Source organism: Drosophila elegans, unplaced genomic scaffold (assembly GCF_018152505.1).
Source record: "Drosophila elegans isolate 14027-0461.03 unplaced genomic scaffold, ASM1815250v1 contig_476, whole genome shotgun sequence".
In the NCBI taxonomy this organism is placed as follows: Eukaryota; Metazoa; Arthropoda; class Insecta; order Diptera; family Drosophilidae; genus Drosophila; species Drosophila elegans.
Window position 1 is genome coordinate 4,721,488 of NW_024545863.1, and position 22,222 is coordinate 4,743,709.

The 22,222-nt window shown below is 43.6% G+C and overlaps 7 protein-coding genes across 9 annotated transcripts; 5 read left to right on the top strand and 2 right to left on the bottom strand.

Annotated features, from left to right (window-relative positions):
* The first annotated feature begins 9 nt into the window (after positions 1-9).
* LOC108137364 (neprilysin-1) lies at positions 10-2,635 on the top strand. Its single transcript, XM_017259005.2, has one exon. The coding sequence runs from the start codon at positions 380-382 to the stop codon at positions 2,597-2,599; it is 2,220 nt and encodes a 739-aa protein (XP_017114494.1). The 5' UTR covers positions 10-379; the 3' UTR covers positions 2,600-2,635.
* An 8,912-nt stretch (positions 2,636-11,547) lies between these two features.
* Positions 11,548-12,996, top strand: LOC108137353 (O-glucosyltransferase rumi). Its single transcript, XM_017258988.2, has 2 exons — positions 11,548-11,755; positions 11,816-12,996. Exons 1-2 carry the CDS (start codon positions 11,620-11,622, stop codon positions 12,913-12,915), a joined length of 1,236 nt encoding a protein of 411 aa, XP_017114477.1. The 5' UTR covers positions 11,548-11,619; the 3' UTR covers positions 12,916-12,996.
* Positions 12,997-13,401: 405 nt separating this feature from the next.
* Positions 13,402-14,530, top strand: LOC108137398 (mitochondrial ribosome-associated GTPase 1). The gene is made up of 2 exons (XM_017259057.2): positions 13,402-13,653; positions 13,706-14,530. Exons 1-2 carry the CDS (start codon positions 13,455-13,457, stop codon positions 14,476-14,478), a joined length of 972 nt encoding a protein of 323 aa, XP_017114546.1. The 5' UTR covers positions 13,402-13,454; the 3' UTR covers positions 14,479-14,530.
* LOC108137399 (chromobox protein homolog 3) lies at positions 14,372-15,340 on the bottom strand. The gene has a single exon (XM_017259058.2). The coding sequence runs from the start codon at positions 15,249-15,251 to the stop codon at positions 14,544-14,546; it is 708 nt and encodes a 235-aa protein (XP_017114547.1). The 5' UTR covers positions 15,252-15,340; the 3' UTR covers positions 14,372-14,543.
* A 77-nt stretch (positions 15,341-15,417) lies between these two features.
* LOC108137357 (zinc finger protein 239-like) lies at positions 15,418-17,372 on the top strand. 3 transcript variants are annotated; one of them, XM_017258992.2, is made up of 3 exons: positions 15,418-15,513; positions 15,568-16,226; positions 16,304-17,372. In XM_017258992.2, exons 2-3 carry the CDS (start codon positions 16,071-16,073, stop codon positions 17,087-17,089), a joined length of 942 nt encoding a protein of 313 aa, XP_017114481.2. In that variant the 5' UTR covers positions 15,418-15,513; positions 15,568-16,070; the 3' UTR covers positions 17,090-17,372. The 3 variants fall into 3 exon arrangements, with proteins under 3 accessions (XP_017114481.2, XP_017114482.2, XP_041565248.1); XM_017258993.2 differs by having other exon boundaries at positions 16,484-17,372; XM_041709314.1 differs by having other exon boundaries at positions 15,568-17,372.
* A 250-nt stretch (positions 17,373-17,622) lies between these two features.
* LOC108137400 (protein vreteno) lies at positions 17,623-20,325 on the top strand. Its single transcript, XM_017259059.2, has 7 exons — positions 17,623-18,017; positions 18,077-18,304; positions 18,366-18,557; positions 18,625-19,441; positions 19,507-19,691; positions 19,744-19,937; positions 19,997-20,325. Exons 1-7 carry the CDS (start codon positions 17,713-17,715, stop codon positions 20,152-20,154), a joined length of 2,079 nt encoding a protein of 692 aa, XP_017114548.1. The 5' UTR covers positions 17,623-17,712; the 3' UTR covers positions 20,155-20,325.
* LOC108137401 lies at positions 20,179-22,199 on the bottom strand. Its single transcript, XM_017259060.2, has 4 exons — positions 21,357-22,199; positions 20,511-21,122; positions 20,398-20,451; positions 20,179-20,339 (listed from the first exon to the last, which is right to left on the bottom strand). Exons 1-4 carry the CDS (start codon positions 22,101-22,103, stop codon positions 20,271-20,273), a joined length of 1,482 nt encoding a protein of 493 aa, XP_017114549.1. The 5' UTR covers positions 22,104-22,199; the 3' UTR covers positions 20,179-20,270.
* Between the last annotated feature and the right edge of the window lie 23 nt (positions 22,200-22,222).

Sequence of the window (22,222 nt, forward strand, 5' to 3'; positions counted from 1 at the left end):
ACAAATTAAACCTTTTCCTAGACATACTCGTACTACATCGACAGTAGCTTAGATTTTGTTGATACTACATACAATAAACGGAAATACTTTCCTGTCTCTAACTGAGGAATTACAGCATTCGCTGACTTGATAGGAGGAAAACCTTGTCACCAAGCCACTGATGTTGTTTTGCTGCCAATGCCAAGTTCTCGGCTGACGAGGCCGAGTTTGTTTACTTCTCTCGCAGATCCCAGAGCTTGGATGGGTGCGATAACCCCCAGGGACTGAGAGCGAACTTGACCCAGTTCTCCCAGGTTCAAGCAAAGCCTGGAGAATGCCTACGATCTGCGGCTTATCAAACCTTTGAAAACAGCAAGTCAGTTGACTTTTTAACGCCAAGATGAGAGCTACCAAAAGCGCTTGCTTGAGATTGCTGCTCGAGCTGCTGCTCCTCTTTGAAATCCAGCTTTGCGAAGTGACTGGAGCCAGACACTACATGAATCGCATGCAGATGGGCGGAAACTTTCCAGACTCACGTGAGGAACAAATGGTGCGCCAACTAGTGTCGGCGGATGTGCAAAAGTACATGAACCAGAGTGCCGATCCATGTGCGGATTTCTTCGAGTATGCCTGTGGTCAGTGGGGTCGTTATCACAAGCGGCAACTTCGTCCGGATGAGTTGTCCACCGCCCAGCAGCTGATGGAGAACAAAATCTCGGAGCAATTGCAGCAACTCCTCACGCAGCCACTGCCACCGCAACAGCATCCCAATGGCTACAATGGACCAAGTATGACGAATGTCCGCAAAGTGCGAGCCTTCTACGATTCCTGTGTGGCCGTGGAAGCGAATGCTGGCGAAAGACGTCGCTTCCTGATGAAGATCCTCAAGGACAATGGGGGATTACGCAATGTACCCAACTCCAACTGGCAGCACAACCGTCATTGGGTGCAAACTTTGGGCGAATTGAAGCGGAACTACGGATTGGACATACTTCTGGGATTGGAAATCGATCTGAACCTACAGAATATGCAGGGGAAAAGCATATACCTGGGCGAGCCCAAGCTAACCATTATTCCTGCGGAGCATTGCAATGCCTTGGCAACGCGGGAAGCTCATGTTAAGGATGAAGTACATACCCGGGTGCAGCAGCAGGTGGCTGATAACCTGCGCGATTGGTTTGCCATTGACACTGGGGAGGCGGCCCGTTTTGCCGGAGATCTTATTCGCTTCGAATTTGAACTCTGCAAGCGAATGGGAGACGAGGATACCCAAAAGCCCGCAGAAGAATCCCAACCCACTATTCCATATTATGCAGCCCGCTCGCGAACTGGCCAAGAGCGTTTACATCGCCAAAAGCCGGGAATGAGCTTAGCAGAACTCACAAGCGAAATGGGCAATCAACTGGATTTTAAAATGTTCGTGGAGGTAATTTTGGAGAATCAATACCAACCAGATGTCTACCTGCGCTCCCCGGAATACGTGAAACATCTGGTGAGGACGGTGAAGGCCAACAATCGCATCACTGTCGGTGGCTACATTATGTACCTGGCCCTTAACGAGCTCAATCAGCCGCCCGAAGAGGCGCCATCGCAACGTGCCCGCCAGTGCGTCCTGGTGACGCAGCGCCTCTTTCCCCAGGTGCTCGGCGAGATGTTCCAGCGCCATGTGCAGCGCGACAATGCCAAACACGACCTGGAGGCCGTCTTCAGCGATGTGATCAAGGCGCTGGAGGAGCAGTTGCACGTCGAGTGGATGGACGAGAACGATCGGAGGGCGGCCAGGACCAGACTCTCGCAGTACCGAGTCACTCTGCCGGACTACCAGAGCTTGGATCTCTCCGCTCTGCAGTTCCAGAAGTCGGAAGACTACTGGCGGCGTTTGGAGATTGCACTCAAATACCGCTCCCAACAGCAGTTCGAAGGCCTGAAGGGTAACGATTATGGCCAGGATGGAGACGGCATCCTGGATGCTTTCGAAGTGCGCGCTGCTCTGTCACCCCGCCAGCATACGGTCCTGGTGGGCTGGGGTCTGCTCCAGGCTCCCTACTACAACTACTTCTATCCCAGGGCACTGAAGTATGCTCTATTGGGTCAAAGGTTGGCCAGCGCCTTGGTGCAGGCATTCGACGACGAGGGATGGAACCGGCATCCACAGGCGACGTCTCAGTGGAACGAGCTGACCATGTCTGGCTACCGAAATGTCAGCGAATGTCAGCGGTCTCAGTACAGTAGTTACCTCTACAATGAACCTGGCGAGTTTCGCAATGCCACCCGGCTAAGGAAGATTATAGCCGAGGGCAGCGGTCTCAACTTGGCTTTCAACGCCTATTTGGCCTGGCTGGAGCAGCAGGATCCCAATATGCGCCCACTCCTAGCCAAGGAAACACTGCCAGAGCTGAACTTCACCAACACCCAGCTGTTTTTCATATACTTTGCTCAGACGCGCTGCTGGGCGAAGGACAATCAGGAAGCCATCCTGGACTCGATGCCCCTGATGCAGCACACACCCGAGAGGTGGGACGTGAATGGACCGCTGAGCAACTCCGCGGAGTTCGGTCGTGAATTTGGCTGTGCTCTGGGCACGCCGATGAACAGTGGTGACAAGTGTATGGTTTACTAATGACGACAAGGCGTAAATAAAGTACTTGAAAAGTAAGCCAAGTGTAGAATTATAGATTCAAGAGTGGGACGTAGTGCTGCCACTTTCTTTTTGATGGACTTAAAAAATATATAGAAAAGTATTGAAAATATGTTTTTTTTCCTGTTTTGGTAAATTTTAAAAATCAATAAAGGAAAATCGGAGCCTAAATTGAGTAGAATTCTTTCTAGTTGTTTCTCAAAAATGGCTAACCCTACTTAGAGAACAAAACTTTAACAATTCATTAAGCTTTCATCATTTGACTGAACTGCAACAACAGAAATCTTTAAATAGTAATTCTCGCTGCCTCACAGTTTTTGTGTCAATCGAACCGAATCTCTTGGACGCAGCTCGACGTGTCTACAGCCTGGGCTGGGTTTTAAGCACTCGAGCACGCAGCGCTCAATTCAAACCGATTCAGTGAGAGATATGGCCACTCGTTAATACCCGTCCATCGGATGTGGGCAGCCCCCGCGACCTTGAACCGTCTGTCAATCGATTGCCCATGGCCATATGGGATGTGAGACGCACGCATTTCCGCTTAGTTTAACATGAAGCTTACCTGCAATGACAAAAGAATCGAGAAGAATTATTAGCAAAATTGTGCAGAAGTACGATAAATAAAAGCCACATTTGTAAAACGACATCTCATGACATTTCTATATCAATTAAATATTGTTATTGAACTTATTAAGCTAATTTATTGATTCACCTTTGGTGATCTCAATTAAAAACAGAGCAAAATGTTATGCTATTATTGAATAGAGAGAACTCATTGAATTAAATGTGTTTAGCCAATATAATTTTAGTAAATATATTTAAATTTACTGAGTTCTTAGAAATTTTTTTTTAAATTATGAAAATTACAAAATTTGAGTTGATAAATGTGATTTTTTAGAATATAAATGAAAATACCAGTTTTGCGACCCCATTTGCCAGGTATCGCAATCAAGCATCTCATTGACTTCAAATGGAGCGGAAGTGCACCATGGCCAGTGCATAATATTCTGTAAACTCTTGGAGCGTATCATCAATTACAGCTATGCAAAAATGGCATACAATTTTTCGTCTCGATGCGTCATGGGAGAAAAAAGACTATCGTCGTTATTAATGGTGGAAGTTTTGTAATCGCTTAAAAGACACAAAAAAAGAGAAATCAAAACCTAATAAAAAGAGCCAGCAAAGTAATTTTCAATTCACATTCGTTGGAAAAGATGCCATGGTCTTGGGTATATCATTACGGGCCCCACAAAACAAATGGGAAAAATGTTCGCACAACAACGACCATAAAGCGGCGCGAAATTCCAGGCAAATGTCTCCCGCCTCTGTGGACCCGAAAAACCCCACGTACCCCCCGGGCACCTTTAAGTATATCTATATCTCGCTTCCCCCACAATTATCAGACTTTGGCGAGACAACGGCCATCAAATCGGCGTCGTCGGCACCGTTTGTTGCTAGCTTGCTGGCTAATCAGCAAAAAGAGAAAGAAATGCAAGAAACGGAAGCTTTGGGAAAGCCAATAACAATAATCACCAGATAATCCATTAAAAATAACGATGCAAAAGGGGCTTTCCATATGGAAATCAAAGGGTGGGTTATTCAACTGCCACCGGACATCTGTGTTCAATGGGTTTTCTGGACCCAAAGAACTTAACTATAAAGAACGGCCTAGAAACTCCTACGCTCTTAATAGGATTTCACAAAAAGGTGCGGTTCCCTTTGCATCCTTTCCGGTTTTGTGTGTTTTTGAAAGCGACTTAATGAAGCTTTATCTACGGACACAATGGTGGAGATTGTGCATAACTTATGCAACATAATTCCACAATATCATCGCAGGCAAAGACCCTAAAGGGCCATAAATTTGACAACAAAACCAAAAACCAAAACGTAAAGGAAAATGTGAGAAAAATGCCTAAAACTGCAGCGGCCAAAAAAGAAACCAGAAATAAATGCCGCCGCGCAAGAGTCAATTTGATTAATCAACTTTACAAAGTCCCAATAAATCAGGCACAAGTATTTAAACAAGACAGACGCTAGGCAAATGACCCAGTTTCCTGCCCCCTATCTATCTTTCTATCTATCTTACTGCCTGACTGTGGGTCTTCGAGTGGCATTACCAATCTATGCCAAGTGACTCCAAAACAAAAAAAGCGGCCCAAAGACTACTGATTCCCCCGGGCACGTCTGCTTGTTCTTTTATAATGTTTGAGGAGCGATTCAATATTTCATTCACACATTTTTAACCCAAATTCGAAAATGTCTTTACATTAGTTTCATAAAAACAAATAGCAGCGGACGAAGAGTTGAGATACCCTCACTAAGTGGTTCTACACATGTCGGGCGGGATTCCAACAAATTGATCTTGAATATGGCCAAGAGAACAGACCAAACACAGATCAATGAATGGCCAGCAGGTGTGGCAGTGATGGGGAAATTCTTTCAAACAAATGAAAACTCTTTGCAGGCAGTAAAAGTGATGATATGCAAACACTTGATGGCATGGACAGGTTTTGGTATCTTAACCACCTCTCACAGAAAAGCAGATTAAGGGAGACTGGATCTCAGATATCAGACAAATCTCGTTGCAAACACTTTTGTAATTTAAAACTGTTTACGTTGTGCCCAAGACAACCGCCAGGGAGAAACGAGAGCGAAGCTTGGGGAACGCACATATCTCGACACATATTGCTTCAGAGTTATTATTATATCTCTGCGGCAACTTCGCATGTGGGCGACGCTTCTGGGCTGTCATATATGGCCTCCATTTATTCACTGTGCATATGTGCAGGTTATAAATACTTTACATGCGGCTTTGGCAAGCCATAGGTAATGAAATTTATTTCTCAGTCAATTGAATTCTTGATCACAGTATATATGCAGCTTGAGGTGCGCCCATATTTAGTTTTGTGCAAAACAATTTGTCATTATTCTAAGGCATTACAAATTAAAGGCAGTACCATGGGCTGCAAAAATGTAATATGTCATACATATAATCAAAATTTGTTGACATCATTGTGAAATATACTAAGTTAATTAAGATAATTTGAGAACATTATTGGAATAAAACATTTTTTTTTGTATTGTGAACATTTTTTTTTAAATATTTTGATGGATTTTATTTATTTAGTCATCAAATATAAAATTGATTTCAAAAGCGTTGAATAATACGTTTTCTCCCAAATTCTGAAATTTAAGTAACTTTTTTATCTATCAAGTTTGATATCTTTTCTCAGTGTGGCAAACCATCTGATTAATACTGAAACTCCATAAATACTGCATACGTGTTTAATTAACAGAAGACTTTGGACTGCAATCTTTTGGGGCGTGTTCCAAGGGATTCGAAACCAATAAATAAGGGCCAAATTGGTTGCCTTGCAGAAAGTGTTCCGGCACACGACCAAGGGGTGGCCAATATTCATGTCGCGTCGACCGCATGGAACAACCCTCTTCCGCCAGCTGGCCGATGTGGTTCTAGCATGGCCTTTTGGACATCAGCCACCGAAAAACTACATCTTGGAGAGTGTGGGCCAGTGACTCAGTGGCGATCCATTGGGGAGCGGAATCAATTGCACACAGCACGCAAAAGAAAAGTATCTGCGAGTAAAGGTAGCGTGTCAAGGAAAAGGGGCTGGAACAGCACCACCCATCGCACATCGCCCACCGCCCACTTCGCCCTCACAAACAGCTGAGAGGCGGAAAGAGAGCAGCGTCCTCTCTCTCTAAAAAATCGATTTTTCAAAACAAATGCAAACTTGTGGCTGCCTTGGCAGATATATTTGTTAATGAATAAAACCATTTACCTTTGCAAAACATAAATTTGAGTTGATCCAAGCAGGAAAATCCAGTGCAGAAGTAAACAAAGTGACTGTATCCATTATATCATATATACTTTACAAAGGCCTTGTTTCAGCGATAAAGCGGTAAACAATTGATAATTTCATATGCACAAAAACACAAAGCGGAACACTTGGCGACTAGTGATTCAGTTAAACAAAATAGCCACATGGAAATCAATTCTCAAATGAAAATTATTGTGAAATGCACATTACGCACTGCTGGAAATGGAAAATACAGCCCGGAGAGATACGAAATTTAGAATTTAGTGAGTGTGGTGAGTTTCCCGAGGGGCTGAGAACCCTTGCCTTTTGCTCAGGACTTATCGATTTGGTAATTAGTCGCGTGAAACGAAAGCAAAGCGAGGGCTTAACCGTCTTTATGTTTTTATCGTACACGATTTTAGGCACTTTAATAAAGACATGTGGACATATACACTTCCAATTTCAATTCCGCATGGGGGATACACACGATAAGGCGATTTTCGACCGAACCACGACCGAATCACTTAGCCAGCGAGCAAAGTGAGCAGGCAAAGGCGAGCGAACGTCGACCGTCGATGTGTGGCGCTGCTCTGTAACTCATTTGGGCGCTCGGCTCGCAACGCTCTCATCTCACTCCGCCCGTTATGCTGGCGCTGCCCGCGCAGCATAAGGCGGTGGCGGTGGCAGCGGCAGAGGCAGAGGTAGTTACCCCAGGCCTTTTACACACAGTGGGCCAACACTTCCAGTCGCATATGGCTACCAGCATAGGCCAAAAATTAACCACCAAACCCAAATAATAAATCATTTATTTCTGAATAAATTACTGAATATGAAGTTAATTTTTTAAAAGAGAATAAAATTACTAATATGTCCAAAAATATAAAATAATTACAAAAGATGTACCGAAATTTTCGAATTAAAATTCAAATTTATTAAATTTATTAAAAATATATGTGAGTTATTATGAAGTTAAACTTAAGTTTTACAAATTGAGGTGTCTCTGAAATCTTTTGAGCTTATAATCTCAACACCCGACTGAAACGAAACATATTTATAAAAGACACAAAAACACTCACGTTACCCACTGTTAGGGTATTGAGAACAACCAAGTCCGCCGGGCATTCCGGAGAGCGATATCCAGCAAGAGTCGCAGGAGAGTGCCCCTGGAGCTGCGTCGGAAAACTGGAGCACTGTGCTCGTGCTGATAGCCGACGGCTGCATGACACACAGCCCATGACTAGATCCGCCGTATTAGCGTTTCCGTTGTGTGCGTGCTGATAAGCGGACGGAAAATAGAATCGTGCGCTGGCCGATCAATAACCCAAAAAGTAAACAACCGAAGGAAAACAAAGCCAACTGTCGATCGGTCACGCATGCGCCCCAACGACAGCGAATTACCAATCGTGCTTGGCCCACTGGCAATTGAAGAACTGGTTTCGATGGGGGGTTGACATTTCCAAGACGATCCGCATTCTATGCAGATTAGATCCACCGCCAGACGCAAGCAAGGAAACCCGTTCCGAGGTGAATGACACAAACAGATAGCTTACATTGCAACTGCATAGTTGCAGTATCAGCCATTAGCTAACAATCGCCAACTGATGAGCTAATGATTTACTAGCGGTCACTCAGCAGGCACGCAATATGCTCGTACTTAATTATCTACGGACCGCCTGTTTCAAAACATCAAAGAATCCCATCGAGTCTGACACAGCTGGACATGCAATGCGCGGCGATATGGATACATTATTCTTGGCAGCCAACTTTCAATCATCACCGAAAAAAAGTGTGCACAATTGAGTTAACAAGACGAGGAAAATTCCTAAGCGTAACTTGTCTTTGAGGTGAAAAATGTAAGGGTATTATCTCTAGAAATCGTATTAAAATTAAGTACAAAGCAAAACCAATTGGTAAAGCTTTTAAAATCAGTTTGTCATATTCAGCTTATGCTTCTTTGGTTTGAAACGAGGAAATGAAGAAGAATAGCGAAATGCTTATACAAATAACTTTAAAAAGAAAACTTTTTTTTTTTAAATATATAAAAAAAAATAAATTATTATAGTACAGAGTATTTTAAAGTGGTTCCAGTAATTAAAATAGTTTAGGATTAAGAACCGCCTACATTTTACAGTTTTAAGATTATTTGAACTTCAAATAAAACTAGCATGTCAAAATAACTTCCCAAATAGGTTGTTAGCCCAACCCTGACAATTGTAAACTCAACACACCTCTCAATATACGAGTTACCGCTCTGGAAAAGCGATTTTCCAATGCGCATGCTCAGTGACAGCCAGAAAATACCTGAAAAATTGAGAGGGCGAAATTGGGAGCGAGAGCAGAGCATAATGAAAATGTGTTACAGCCACTTGGCTGACATAAAGGTAAAGAATCTGCATAAACTGCCTACGCCAAGTTTTGATGAATCATTTGGTTGGGTTAGGCATGCAGCTCCTGGGGTGGAGTGGGTGTAAAATTGGGTGGTTTTGGGCGGGGGTCGAGTCATTTGCCTGCCCAAAGGAATACATAATTGATGTATGGGCCAGACTGCGTGACTGCGGCTAATGGCAGCTGTTAAAGTTGGCCACTAACCAACGGTAGCAGACCAACTGGCAGACGTTCGTTTGTAAACAGTCTTAGACTATTATCTATACGTAATCAATTCAAGAATTTATAACAACTTCCGGCATTACACAAACGAAAAAGGCTACCCAAAATGTAAATCAATCCAGTCATTAGAGCCACGCCATTGATATGCAAATGAGTCGCAGTTTTTTTCCCAAGAACCATTGATTGGAAAAGCGTACTCCCAGATAGTTAGCGTTCCCAATCGCATTGATACGTTCGAATGCGCAGAGATTTACGTGTGATTTCAGAGCCCAAAGCTTGATTATGACGATATGTATTTCCATAAACAAAGCGAAGCTTTTGTCAGCGTCAAGCTCGGATTACTGTTTGTGTTTTTGTTTTTTCAGTTTTTCGATATGGTGTTTCAAACGAGTTTAACAAAAAGACCTCAAAGATATCAAAGTTATTTCTTAGTCACTGCAAGACACAGCTACAGTTGTACTTCCGTAACTTGCACTCTTCTTCGTTGAAACTTTTCTAATTTTAGAGTTTATCTGAGAACTTAATATTTTCCCTCCATCAACTTCAAATCTTTTCTCTATCAGGATATATTTTTAATTTTTTGTCAAGTCAATTGTTTTTCGGTGTCGCAAATATTTACGAAAGTAATCGACTACCGTTTATTTCGATATGACTAATTTTATTTTAGGGAAACAATTATATTATGACCCACTTTAATTAAAAGAAAGGAATAAAAACTTAAAGAGGAAAATGGTTATTAGTTCTATTCATCAAAGTATCTCTAACCTAAGCTTGCTTTAGCTTGTTAAATTTGAATAACAGTAATTATTTTCATTAAGATTTAGTGGGTTAAAGAAGTCGGTTAAGAAAATGTTCTCAAAGTTATGCCAAAACATACATTTTTAATTATAATTTTAAAAACTCTTTTCTTGAAAAATAAAAACAAATATGTTGTTTTCTCTAAGTCAACTACACAATTAAAATATTTTACATGGTTTGCAATCACGGAAGTTTCCCTGTTCTGCATAACGAATGTAGTGCACCTCGCTCATGGCTAGCGATAATTATCAAGTTAATAACTCAACATTAATTAGTCAGTTGGTTTGATGGGCGGCAGGCGCCCGAGGAGGAGGAGCGGTGCGACCCTAGGTCGCGGACCCAAAAAAAAAAACCATTATAACGCCGTCCAATGTGAAAACGAAAGCGATACGATTTTGGGCGAGGAAAATCCGGCCATGGCGATGGGAAACTAAAAATCGAAAAGCCAGGCAGAAAGCGACGGAATGGGAAACTGGAGCTCGAAAGCAATCCAAATGCCAGGCGAATGGGGTAAATTAAATCGCAGCATCAGCGGCGGTAGCAAATCAACTTAATGACGACGGCTGGCAACTTTTCCAACGGTTTTTGCTTTTTCTACTATATCTGCCGATCGGATCGTGAGTTAAAATGAATTTAAGTTGATTTTTTACGATCCACAATAAAGGGGCTAAAAAATCGATGAGTGCTCAATTAACTGTTATTCGCGGTACGCCCACACACATAAATACATATACACTTGAAAATAAATAACAATATGTATTAAGCACAGATGAAATTACCTTTTTCAGTAGAATTTGTATGGCGTTTTTGGCAATTGGCTCAACAAAACAACATCATTTCTGCAATCGGCCACTCCCACTCCAATTGGCGTGTGCAGTTTTCTTCTTCTTTTTCTCCTTTTCGTTGCCTAAATTACTATCCGGGTTTTATTGTTGTGCCCACCACTGTTTAATACAATTTACTTTTGCAGTTATGTCAACTTCTCTCTTTCAGCGCGGCGTCCTTTGTTGTTGTTGCAAAAATGTTCGTGTAAATTATGTACAATGGTGGTTGTTTTTGTTTCAGTTGCAGGTGGTCTAAAACACTCTCGTTCGTTGGGTTTACGTGGTTTCGATTGCACTTAGTGCCGCACGCATAATTTGCGATTCGCAAATCGTCGTTTTCGTTAGTAACTTGGCTATTTGGTTGGTTTAAACACGGAGAAAACTTTCGACGTTTCTTGTTGGTTTTCTTATAATGGTAATAGCGGCCAGTGTAACCACACCGTGGTGGAAAAGTAAAACTAGAGTAACAGTTACGCGTTTAGGGTGACCAAAGCACCACTCACCATGCAAGCTGCTGTTCGTTTTACGAAGGCTTTGTATTGTATGGTGAAACCCGGTCCTCCAAAAAATTAACAGTTGAATCACTGTTTTGACGGCAGGGTTGCTAGGCTTTAGAAACAAATATTTGTATATATTAATTTCGTAATTTGCATCGTTTATTTAACACTAGTTTTCGAATTTAAATCAAGAAAATTTACACAATATCCAACATCTTATTCTGTAAAAAGAAGTTCGCTATTAGTTATTGAGTTTTAACGAAATACAACCTAAGCAAATTTTTTAATTGTTTAATGTTTGTGCTTTTATTTTAGGTATTTATTGATATCAATCCTTTATTCAAATTAAAGTATCTTAATAAACGAGTTAATGTGCCTATCGATAATTTTCTAAGCACTTGGTAACCCTATTGCTGACGCCGCAATCGTAGGCACCAAATTTGTTTACCTTTAAAAAAATGCTTTTAAATCATATATTAATCGCATTATTAACATGTTTTGGACAAAAAAGCGGTGCAGAAGATGAAGGGCTATGTAGTGCCGAGCAAAAAACTTGTGGGCAAAATTCACCTGAGGACATAAACCAGGATGAGTGTAAGCTACTTTTTGCCTTCATTGATTTTACTTTATTAAAACTGCTACTCCTGCATTTAGTTAGCTTTAAAATACGTCGGGAGATCGATAAAGCTAATGCCGACTACAAGCCTTGCAGCAGTGACCCGAAGGACACCGATTGCTCCTGCCACGCGGATGTTTTGAAGCGGGATCTGGCACCCTACAATTCAACAGGTGTCAGCCGGCAGATGATCGAAAGTTCGGCGAGATATGGCACCAAATATAAGGTTTACGAACATCGATTGTACCGGGATGCCAACTGCATGTTCCCAGCCCGTTGCCAGGGCATCGAGCACTTCCTTCTGCCGCTGGTGGCTACGCTACCCAACATGGATCTAATAATAAACACCAGAGATTACCCGCAGCTGAACACCGCCTGGGGAAACACTGCCGGTGGCCCGGTGTTCTCGTTCTCCAAGACAAAGGAGTACCGGGACATCATGTATCCAGCGTGGACGTTCTGGGCCGGCGGACCGGCCACCAAACTACATCCCCGTGGCATCGGGCGCTGGGATCAGATGCGGGACAAGCTGGAGAAGCGGGCGGCGGCTATTCCATGGTCACAAAAGCGGGACATGGGCTTTTTTCGCGGCTCACGCACCTCCGACGAGCGTGATTCTCTAATTCTGCTCTCCCGCAGCAATCCCGAGCTGGTGGAGGCCCAATACACCAAGAACCAGGGCTGGAAGTCTCCAAAGGACACTCTAGATACACCGGCCGCTGATGAGGTTTCCTTTGAGGACCACTGCAAGTACAAATACTTGTTTAATTTCCGCGGAGTGGCCGCCAGTTTCCGACTGAAGCACTTGTTTCTCTGCAAATCTCTGGTCTTCCATGTGGGCGACGAGTGGCAGGAGTTTTTTTACGACCAACTGAAGCCGTGGGTGCATTATGTGCCGCTGAAGAGCTATCCCAGTCAGCAGGAATATGAGGAAATCCTGACTTTTTTTAAGAGAAACGATGCATTGGCCCAAGAAATAGCCCAACGAGGATACGACTTCATCTGGAACCACCTACGCATGAAGGATATTAAGTGCTACTGGCGGAAGCTGCTTAAAAACTATGTGAAGCTACTGAAATACGAGGTTCGGCCGGAGGACAACCTTATCTATATTGCGCATAAAAAAGATGAACTGTAGTTCGGATAGGTTGAGATATGACGTGTTTAAATAGGGTTTAAGTTGAACAATAGTATTCCAGCTCGAATGATTCTCTAAAAATTCGTGTTTGCATTTTAAAGATACAACATCAATCTGGGTAAAATGCTCACATTCTCGTTAATGATAATGTTTCCGTAAGAGCAATTTAACTTAACATCAAAACTTAAACGACGAGGAAAACTGGAGCTTTGTGGATTTATTATAATTTAACTATTTGAAATACCTTAAAAGAATTTTAAATTTCAGTTTAAACCAGCCAGGGTTACCACACCCAAGCGATTGGGATTCACTTTTGGCTATACCCGAAACAAATTACTATTATTGGGGTCTTTAATAGATATCACCTTCATTTCATGACTTGTTAATATTTAATATATTATGCTTAAAAGTATCCAATTTTGAAAATGAAAGTTCCCTCGGCCAATGTGACCCCATCACTGCAATGGTCAATTGTTACGTCACAGGCCAACAGCTGTTTTTTGTTTTCGAATTTGATAGCATTGCATGGATTCCGCATCATGGCAGCTCAGCTGAATCCCTTTCGCAAGGCCTTCCAGCTGCCTGCGAAACAGCGAATAAACTGGTTCCCCGGTCACATGACTAAGGGCATGCGTCAAATCCAACAAAAATTGCGAACTGTGGACTGCATAGTTGAGATCCATGATGCACGAATCCCACTGGCGGGCAGGAATTCACAGTTCTTTGACACTATAACAGGTGCATAAATCTACAACCCAGTATGACAACTTAATCTGAATGTTTCCCCTAGGAAGTGGCGTTAAACCGCACATTCTGGTCCTGAACAAAGTCGATCTCCTGGGAGCAAATCTGCAGAAGAATGTGATTCAACAGCTGAGGAGGCAGCAGCCCGAACTGCGGCACATCCTGTTCACCAACTGCAAGGATCAGAGAAACCACGGCGTGCTGGACATCCTGCCCTTGGCCACTCGCCTCGTGGGCGAAAGTAGTCGCTTCAATCGCACGCAGGCGGCGGAGCACAACCTTATGATCATCGGAGTGCCCAATGTGGGCAAGAGTTCCGTGATCAATGTCCTGAGGAATGTGCACCTGAAAAGGAAAAGTGCCGCCCGTGTGGGAGCAGAGGCGGGAATCACTAGAGCCGTGGGGGAGCGCATCAAAATCCAGGAGAATCCTCCTGTCTACATGATCGACACACCTGGAATCCTTCAGCCCTCCATTAAAGACGATGAAATGGGTATGAAGTTGGCATTAGTGGGCTGCCTTCCCGATCACATTGTGGGTGAGGACCTGATAGCCGACTACCTGCTCTACTGGCTGAACACTCACCGCCGATACGACTATGTGGAGAAGCTGAAACTGAGCTCCGGACCCAGTGACAATATCACCGCCGTGCTGGCGGAGTACGCCCAGCGGGAGGAGCTCTTCCACAAGGTTAAACAGTACGACGGACGGGTGGAAGTGATGACAAATTTATTGGCGGCCGCGCGAAAGTTTATCCACTTCTTTCGGAGCGGACAGTTAGGTCGCATCAATCTGGACGAGCCCATCGGTTTCAGATAGCTTTACATATGGGTTAACTTAAGGACTAAGATTAAACATTGAGTGGATTGAATCTGCTGGCGTTCTTATTGATCCTCCGCCATGGGCACATCGATGCCAATGTCGCCAACGCCAGCCACCGGAATCGAATAGGAAACGCCGGCCAAGTCGTCGGGGCCATCGGCCAAATCCATAGGATGCTGGGGCACCTGGTCAACCTGGGGCATGCCAGCGAGATGATGTCCCACCAAATCCGCAGCCTGATCCACCTCCGGGTGAACCTCAACGGGAGCACTGCTGATGTGCGGATAGCTGGTGCGCGAGGCCACCGATCGCAGCTCTTCCGGCACCCCCTTCATTCGGCGCGCGATGTGGCGGGTGTACGGAGCCATTTTCTGGTAGTAAGCTATCAGCATCTGCGGATCCTTCTCAGACAACTCACTGCTGGGCACCAGGTCGAACTCGTCGCAGAACTGCCAGCGCACCAGGTACTTGATGTCCCCCGTGACATCCGTGGCGCCCACAATCTCTGCCAGCTCCAGGCCGCGCTCGTAGCCACGCAGCTTCTGGATTTCCTCGCACTTGGGCTTCTTTTCGCCACGCTTTTTGGACTTGGCCCGGGACTCCTCGAATTTCTGGATTAGATTTGGACATTCGCAGTTCTCCTCAGGCTCCCAGGTATTGTCCGCCGACGTGTAGCCGCGCCATTTGATGAAGTACTCCACCTTACCGTCGCTGGTGATGCGCTTGTCCATGATGCGCTCTACCACGAAGTTTGGCTCGTTTTTAACCATCTTTTTTGGGGTTTTTAAAGATTGTTTACAATTTTTTCAACTGGCTTGGATTTTTCTTCATCGAGTGTGGCCGTTTGTCGATTGTTTAAAAATACCAAAATGAGCCGTTCGCACTGCAGTCGATTTATTTGGGAACGCTCCGCAGCAAGACTTTCACCATGACTATCGAAACGGACTTCCATCTCTAATAAAAATAGAATTTAAAAAACAAAGCATTTCGACAATATACTTTACCGTGCTGCAGAAGTACCTAGACGCGACCGTAAGAAATTGAAGTTGATTTACACAGCACATTATTTCCATTGTTGTATTTCAGAGCGATGGAGCCATCCAAATGCCGTGCTTGCCTGGGAACTCCTAAACACATGATAAATATTTTCGAAGGGACCCATGGCATTTCCATTGCATCAATGATTTCTGAGTGCACTGGATATATAGTTAGGGAAGAAGATGAATTTCCCAAAACAATTTGCCCGCCATGCCTACAGGATGTGCTAATGGCATTCGACATCAAGCGAACTTACGAGAGGAGCTTTCAATTCCTCTGCAAGTTTAGGAAGGAATCTCTGAAAGAGGACTCATTTAGTGGAGAAGGTTGGAATGTATTAAACATTTGTGAAGTACATTACAACGACATTTCCCAAGTCAATAATAAAGTAAATGAAGATTTAGATGAAATGAAAGAAGCAGCTGGAGACCAATTCCGAGTGACGAATGAACCACTTGTAGAAGACGATTTTGATGAGGAATGCCATCCATTTTCAGATTACGTCAGGGATCAGTTTGACTGCGATTTAAATACAGAGGAGATGGAGGAAGATGATGATTATGATGGTGTTGAAGAAAAAGAAGATGAAGAAGAAGCAGAAGATGATGATAAAGACGAAGAACTTGACAAAAAGCGGGAAAATGATGATTCTGTCGATGAAACAGACTATGAACCTGACACTGAAACTGAATCTGAAACGGATGATGGTGAGCATGAGGTCCCAAACCTTCCGTTCAAGTGCACTTTTTGCTCGAAGGCCTTTAGATATAATTCACAGTTTCAGATTCACTTGAAAACCCATACAGGAGAACGACCTTTCAAGTGTACTTCCTGCTCAAAGACTTTTACAACAAATTCACATCTTCAGGATCACCTATGTACTCACCGAGCAGAACCTCCATTCAAGTGTTCCCAGTGCCCAAAAGAGTTTGCCTATAATTCACTTCTTCTGATACACTTGCAGGTCCACACAAAATCACGTCCCTTCAAATGTACCGACTGCCCGAAGACTTTTAAAAATAAATTTCAACTCAAGCTGCACTTGCGGATACACGCAGGATACCGTCCGTTTGAGTGTACGCTCTGCTCAAAGAGTTTTACAACGAATTCCCATCTTCAGGCCCACCTGCGATCTCACAAAGGAGAAAGACCCTTCAAGTGCACTCACTGCTCAAACACCTTTATGTTAAATTCGCATCTTCAGGTGCACCTGCGTACCCACACAGGAGACCGACCTTTCAAGTGCACCCACTGCACAAAAACTTTTAAAGCAAAAGGATCTCTTCAGTCCCATGTACGAACCCACACAGGGGACCGGCCATACAAGTGTACCCACTGTTTGGCGACTTTTGCCCAGAACTCAAGTCTTCGAAAACACTTGATAACGCACACTGGAGAACGACCTTTTCAGTGCAACAAATGCCTAAATGCATATACACAGAGTTCAAGTCTTCATGTACACTTGCGAACCCACAGGGGAGAACGACCATTTAACTGTACCCACAGCTCAAAGACTTTTGTCCTAAAATCAACTCTTCAACGTCACTTGCTAACCCACGAAGACTTTTGAATATACCTAGACTCATTAATTGCACAGCTTAGTTCTGCATTTACCTTTGAAAAGAACGTTATAAGTTGTTATACTGTACTGTTGTCCATTATTATGTTTGTCAAAGAATCTTTTAAATATTTTGTTGATGATTCAGGTGGTAAGAAACACGATCGGAACATTTACGCAGTACATTTCCTTTCATCCAAACATTGCGAGATAATTTAATACAATAATAATATTTAATAACTTTATGTAACGAATAACTTGTATTCTTTGGTAATAAAATTGTGGTTCCCTTATAGATATGCCATCCTTTTTTTGCAGAATTCGGGAACGAATTAAATAATTCTAAAGAATCCTAGTCTGAGCCTAAAACTGTGAGCTATTAATTTTATAATGTGTCGGAATCCGAACGATTCAAGCAATACTTACATATATGGTCGGAAAAAATTTATTGTCGTTATTATATAGTAGTCTCCTTGATCACGCCTTCCGGTGCTCATTGTCACTATGTAGCCCACCTCACTTTTACAGTTATAAAGAAAAGATATTTGGCAATCGGAGCAACGGTCACACTCTTTCAATTCCACGCGCTAGGAAGTGAAATTCGAATCCCAGGTGAATTCAGAAGTAAAGCTTCGATGGAGACTTCAGAGGAGGACTGGTCTGGTTTCAATCCCATGGCCAAAGATTTCTACGACGAGGCGCAGAATACATACACCAACGAATTGGGACAGAATCTGATCGAGGAAGCACCTGCTCCGCTCAAGGATGAAAAGGAGAAACGCGCCACCAGGCAGGCCAAATATCCGTATCTGGTGGTTCCCAAGAGCAGTCCCTTTTTGACGGAAATGATGCTTATCAACTTCTTTGGACGTGATCTCATTCACGACATGGAATACCGCAGGGTTTCGCGCGTTTACTTTGTCTATTTCCCCAACATTGGGTAGGTTCAAACATGTCTACGCACATTTAGCAAAACTTATAGAGATTAACTTTTTGAAGATCCCTAGAGACTGCGCGACTGCGAGTGGAGCGATTCCCAAACCTGATCAGGTGCATAACTGGTCGCCATCAGACGGAGCGAGAAAGCACTGTCCCCGAGTCCCTGAAATCGAATGAGCCAATGCCAAAACCGAGTCCGGCTTTCTCGCTAACTGAGCGTACTCCTGTCGATCTGGATGCCCGTAATATTGCAGTCTCATCCGCCAGGAACAAACACCCTGAATTCAGGTAGCTTACTAGTCTTCAGCTCGCTAAGCTAGCCTTACCCATATACTACTCGATTTTTTAGGCGCCCTCCGCTGGTCACCAAAGAGGATTATACAGCCAAGGGATCGCTTATGGCCAGAAACGATCCAAATCAACGCTATCTCAATGTCAAGTACGAGTTCGCCCTGGAGCGCCACGGTGTCTATAGAGTGAAGGACGAAACAAAGATTTCCCAGGTCATTCTGCACTTTCGATCCGGAAGAACTGTTCCAGTGTAAGTATAAATATATTTACATCCTCTTCTTTCGCGAATTAGAATGTCTATTTAAATTATTCTTTAGTTCAACGATTAATGCCGATGATAAGATCAAACCCGAAAACCTTTTGGAACAGGGAGTAAGCAAATGCGTGGTGTGCCAAAACTGGACAGATACTTTCTGTAAGCTGTGCAAGATGCCCTTCTGCAATGCATCCTGTTTCGCGGATGTGGCCGACAAGCACAAAGAGGCGTGCGGCAAGGGAGAGCTGCTCGAACTTGACGCAAAGGTGGGCCGTAAGTTTCCGAAGCCCGGACTGCCGCCGTCCGGGTCCAAGGTCAGGATCACCGCTTTCGAGCAGACAAATGTGGTCTATGTCCGCTCGGCTGACATTCAGGTGGACATCGCCTATTACTCCGTTCTCACGGAGGTGATGATGAAGGGTAAAACAGCGTCCAAACTGCTTAGTAAACCAGTCTGTGGACAGATTGTGCTCTACGAGTTTGAGACCAAAATCTCGCGAGCCATGGTGCTCAATGTTGATGATCCCAAAGACATCTATGTGGTCTGCATCGATTTTGGCAGCGTCGAAGTCACGCAGCTGGAAAATCTCTACGACTGTAGTCCCTATCTGGCTGCATTGCCTTGTTATCCCGTGGCGGTGCAACTGCGCGGAGTTCGCAGGCGCTTTCTGGTTCCCAACATACGGGAAATTATGTACAATCTTGACCAGGAATTGATATTTGATATTAAATACTCCAAGCGCGAGTACGACTTTAGCAAGGGCTTGCAAATCGTAGTGATGACCCAGATCGATTTAAATATCAGCTTGAACCGTATTTTTAAGACCATATTGACACCTGTGGAGCCGGGCTTATCGGAAATGGGTTACAAGGAGGAAGTAAGTAAAAACCTAAGATAACCAGTTTTGTGGCTTACATTTGTAACTAATCTTTTCTGTACTAGTGGCTTTCCCACATTCGTTTGCCCACTGGCAAGAACATCGATTTGGTTGTGATGGACAACACGTTAATAAAGTGCGGCTTAATTTACTGCACGCCCATAGATCTGGCATACGAAATCACCAAAATGCAGCGGGACCTGCAGGATTATGGCGAAAAGATTGCAAAGTGCCAAAGCTATGCTCCACAGTAAAGCTACCAACAATTTATTTTACACCAACTTAAAACTTTATTCATTTAGGCAGCATACGATTTGTATCGCTAAATACGAGGGGAAGTGGTGCCGTGGTCTTTTCTTGGAAACGGTGGGTGATGGATATCCCAGCATTTTGTTTATCGATTACGGAAACATTGTGCCGACCCATGTCAGCGACATACGCCCGTATCCGCCGCAGTTTACTTTCCCTATGATGACCACGGAGCTGGATTTAATTGGTAAATAACACAGTGTACTATGTACTAACTAAAATAATCGACTCAATACCCTATTTAAGGTTGGCCTGGCGAGCTCACCGACGAGCAGATCAAACGTCTCGAGCAGTTTCTGGCAGTGGGCTCCACCGTGAGCTGCAGCGAGATCATTTACAGCAAGGAAGACAATAACTATTCCGTTCGCTTTGACAAACTGCAGGAAATTTTAAATCTGCCATAATTTCTCCAAAAGAATTAAACAAAATTTGTGAAACCAAACAGGACATCAATCCATGAATTTATATATCACCCTTATATATTTAATCCTGAAGTTCAAGATCTCTTCCTGATCTGTTTTTAAGGTTTTAAACTATTCTTTGAATAAACAAGTTGAACGTTTTCCAGACTATCAGCGATATTGGCTTTCTGTAAAAAACAAATTGAATAATATTCGAATCACTAGGAAAACTACTAAAAAACTTACTTTTAGGAAATCAGTGCTGTAAGGTGGCTCAATCTTGGTCCAGGTTGCCAGCTCCTGAGATACAATAACAAAAGAAGTGCTTTTGAAATACGCTATCAAATGGGAATACTCACATATCTAGTGCGTGGTATATGATCTCTGCTGTAATTTTGAATGTCCACTAGAGAATCAACGTCTTTGCTCAGACCAAGTCTTCGATAGAACTGCCGCTCGTCCGGACAACCTCCAGATGTGATCGCTGTGTATATTTTGGTGTCGGTTTCCGCAGTGGACAACAGATTATTGGCTTCCTCTCTGGCATTATGATTATAAATTATGAGGTTTTTGCAGCAAACAGAGCTGATCTCCGGTAAGTCACTGGTCAAGACCAAGGCAACCATTGGTGAATCTTCCCCATCAGAGTTGAACATAGCTACTTTTTGGGGACTATCCAGCTGCACATGATCTAAATCATAGCTTTGGCAGTAGCCCATAGCCAGTTTCAAGCAATCCTGTCTGTTCGCCAAAATACAACATTTCTCGCCTTGCTCCACCACTAAATGGTCCAGCATTCGATGGACAAACTCGAACTTGGCGGAGTCGTAGATACCCATGTCCAGCCAGGGCGGCAATTTCGGCTCCAGCAATTGCATTATGTCCTTAAAGTCAATTTGCTTGACGAGGGTTTTAAGTAGCACAGGATGATCGCAGACCACTTCAACCATTTCCTTGATGATAGAGGGTTCCTAAAACACATCAAAGTTGTAAAGTTAAAATAATAATTTATTTTATTTTTGTTATTATTATTATAATCCTTGTCCTTTTAATGTATTGTAGTGTTAATATTAAGGGCAGACAGTCGCCAATAAGTTAAATTTTTCGTTTTATCTAGTATCTGTATTTCTGTAAATATTAAAATAACACGATACTTTGAAAATTCTAGGACACCAGCATTGTTACTTGACCTAAATCTGTCTTACCACTTTGGAATTTTTGATGTACTCAGCCAAAAAGTGCAAAATGTTGTCCTGTAGTTCTGCTGGAGCTAGCAGGCATAGGTATTCCACGTGGGTGGGTCCCGAAGGAGTTCCTTCGCGGAAGGAATGTGAAGATTCTATACCGCTCTGGGTGAATCCCGAAGGCGCAGGGTTCTGGACTTTCAATGAGATTTCTTCGTGTGCTCTCTTAAGTACATGAGATCTGTAGGGAGCACTGGCCACATGAACTGGCGAATCCAAGCCATTTAGGGCATCTAGTTTCTTGCACCAGCTGGCAATCTCCAGCCCTCGCTGGGTTACACATTCCTCCAAGGTTTTGATCTCCTCCTGCACTTCCACATCCTTGCTACCGACTTCCAGCAGATCATTCTCCTTGAAGTCCCGCTGCTTGAAGCATGTCATGCTGTCCACAACTTTGCCCGTGTCATCCTTTAGGGCTACTTTGGACCCGGTGACCACCAGGGTGCCGTTGCCAGTCCAGGTCTTGTGCTTCTTGGTGGTCTGATTGCGCCAGAGCACATGGAAGATGCGGCTTTCCCGGAGGGGATTCTCGCCAGCCTTCAGTTCTCGGGGTCCAAAGTTTTCGGAGCCGCTGGAGGAGCCCCATTCCATGGGTGGAGTATTACTGGGCCAGGAGCAAGGTGCTCCTAGTTCCTCTGGAGGTTGCTCCGGATCTTCGATTTTTCGCTTGGCCGCCAGGCGCATTGAAGGAGCCTTTGAACGCCGCATTGCAAACCTGAGTATTGTGCTGTACGATTGTAGTTGGTACCAGAATTTGCAATTTATTTATTAAAAAGAAAAAAAAAAGACAAGGCGCAACTTCATTCAAGCAACAAATCAGTGTGACC

Bases quoted from the DNA above. Each gene is read 5' to 3' on its own strand.
- LOC108137357 (XM_041709314.1), top strand. From the start codon at position 15,572: ATGGAGCCATCCAAATGCCGTGCTTGCCTGGGAACTCCTAAACACATG.
- LOC108137400 (XM_017259059.2), top strand. From the start codon at position 17,713: ATGGAGACTTCAGAGGAGGACTGGTCTGGTTTCAATCCCATGGCCAAA. The intron at 19,442-19,506 runs GTAAGTAAAAAC...TTTCTGTACTAG, and splicing joins AAATGGGTTACAAGGAGGAA to TGGCTTTCCCACATTCGTTT. The intron at 19,692-19,743 runs GTAAAGCTACCA...TTATTCATTTAG, and splicing joins TGCCAAAGCTATGCTCCACA to GCAGCATACGATTTGTATCG.
- LOC108137399 (XM_017259058.2), bottom strand. From the start codon at position 15,251: ATGGTTAAAAACGAGCCAAACTTCGTGGTAGAGCGCATCATGGACAAG.
- LOC108137401 (XM_017259060.2), bottom strand. From the start codon at position 22,103: ATGCGGCGTTCAAAGGCTCCTTCAATGCGCCTGGCGGCCAAGCGAAAA. The intron at 20,452-20,510 runs GTGAGTATTCCC...ATTGTATCTCAG, and splicing joins ATATACCACGCACTAGATAT to GAGCTGGCAACCTGGACCAA. The intron at 20,340-20,397 runs GTAAGTTTTTTA...TGTTTTTTACAG, and splicing joins ACAGCACTGATTTCCTAAAA to AAAGCCAATATCGCTGATAG.
- LOC108137398 (XM_017259057.2), top strand. From the start codon at position 13,455: ATGGCAGCTCAGCTGAATCCCTTTCGCAAGGCCTTCCAGCTGCCTGCG. The intron at 13,654-13,705 runs GTGCATAAATCT...TGTTTCCCCTAG, and splicing joins GTTCTTTGACACTATAACAG to GAAGTGGCGTTAAACCGCAC.
- LOC108137364 (XM_017259005.2), top strand. From the start codon at position 380: ATGAGAGCTACCAAAAGCGCTTGCTTGAGATTGCTGCTCGAGCTGCTG.
- LOC108137353 (XM_017258988.2), top strand. From the start codon at position 11,620: ATGCTTTTAAATCATATATTAATCGCATTATTAACATGTTTTGGACAA. The intron at 11,756-11,815 runs GTAAGCTACTTT...TCCTGCATTTAG, and splicing joins GGACATAAACCAGGATGAGT to TTAGCTTTAAAATACGTCGG.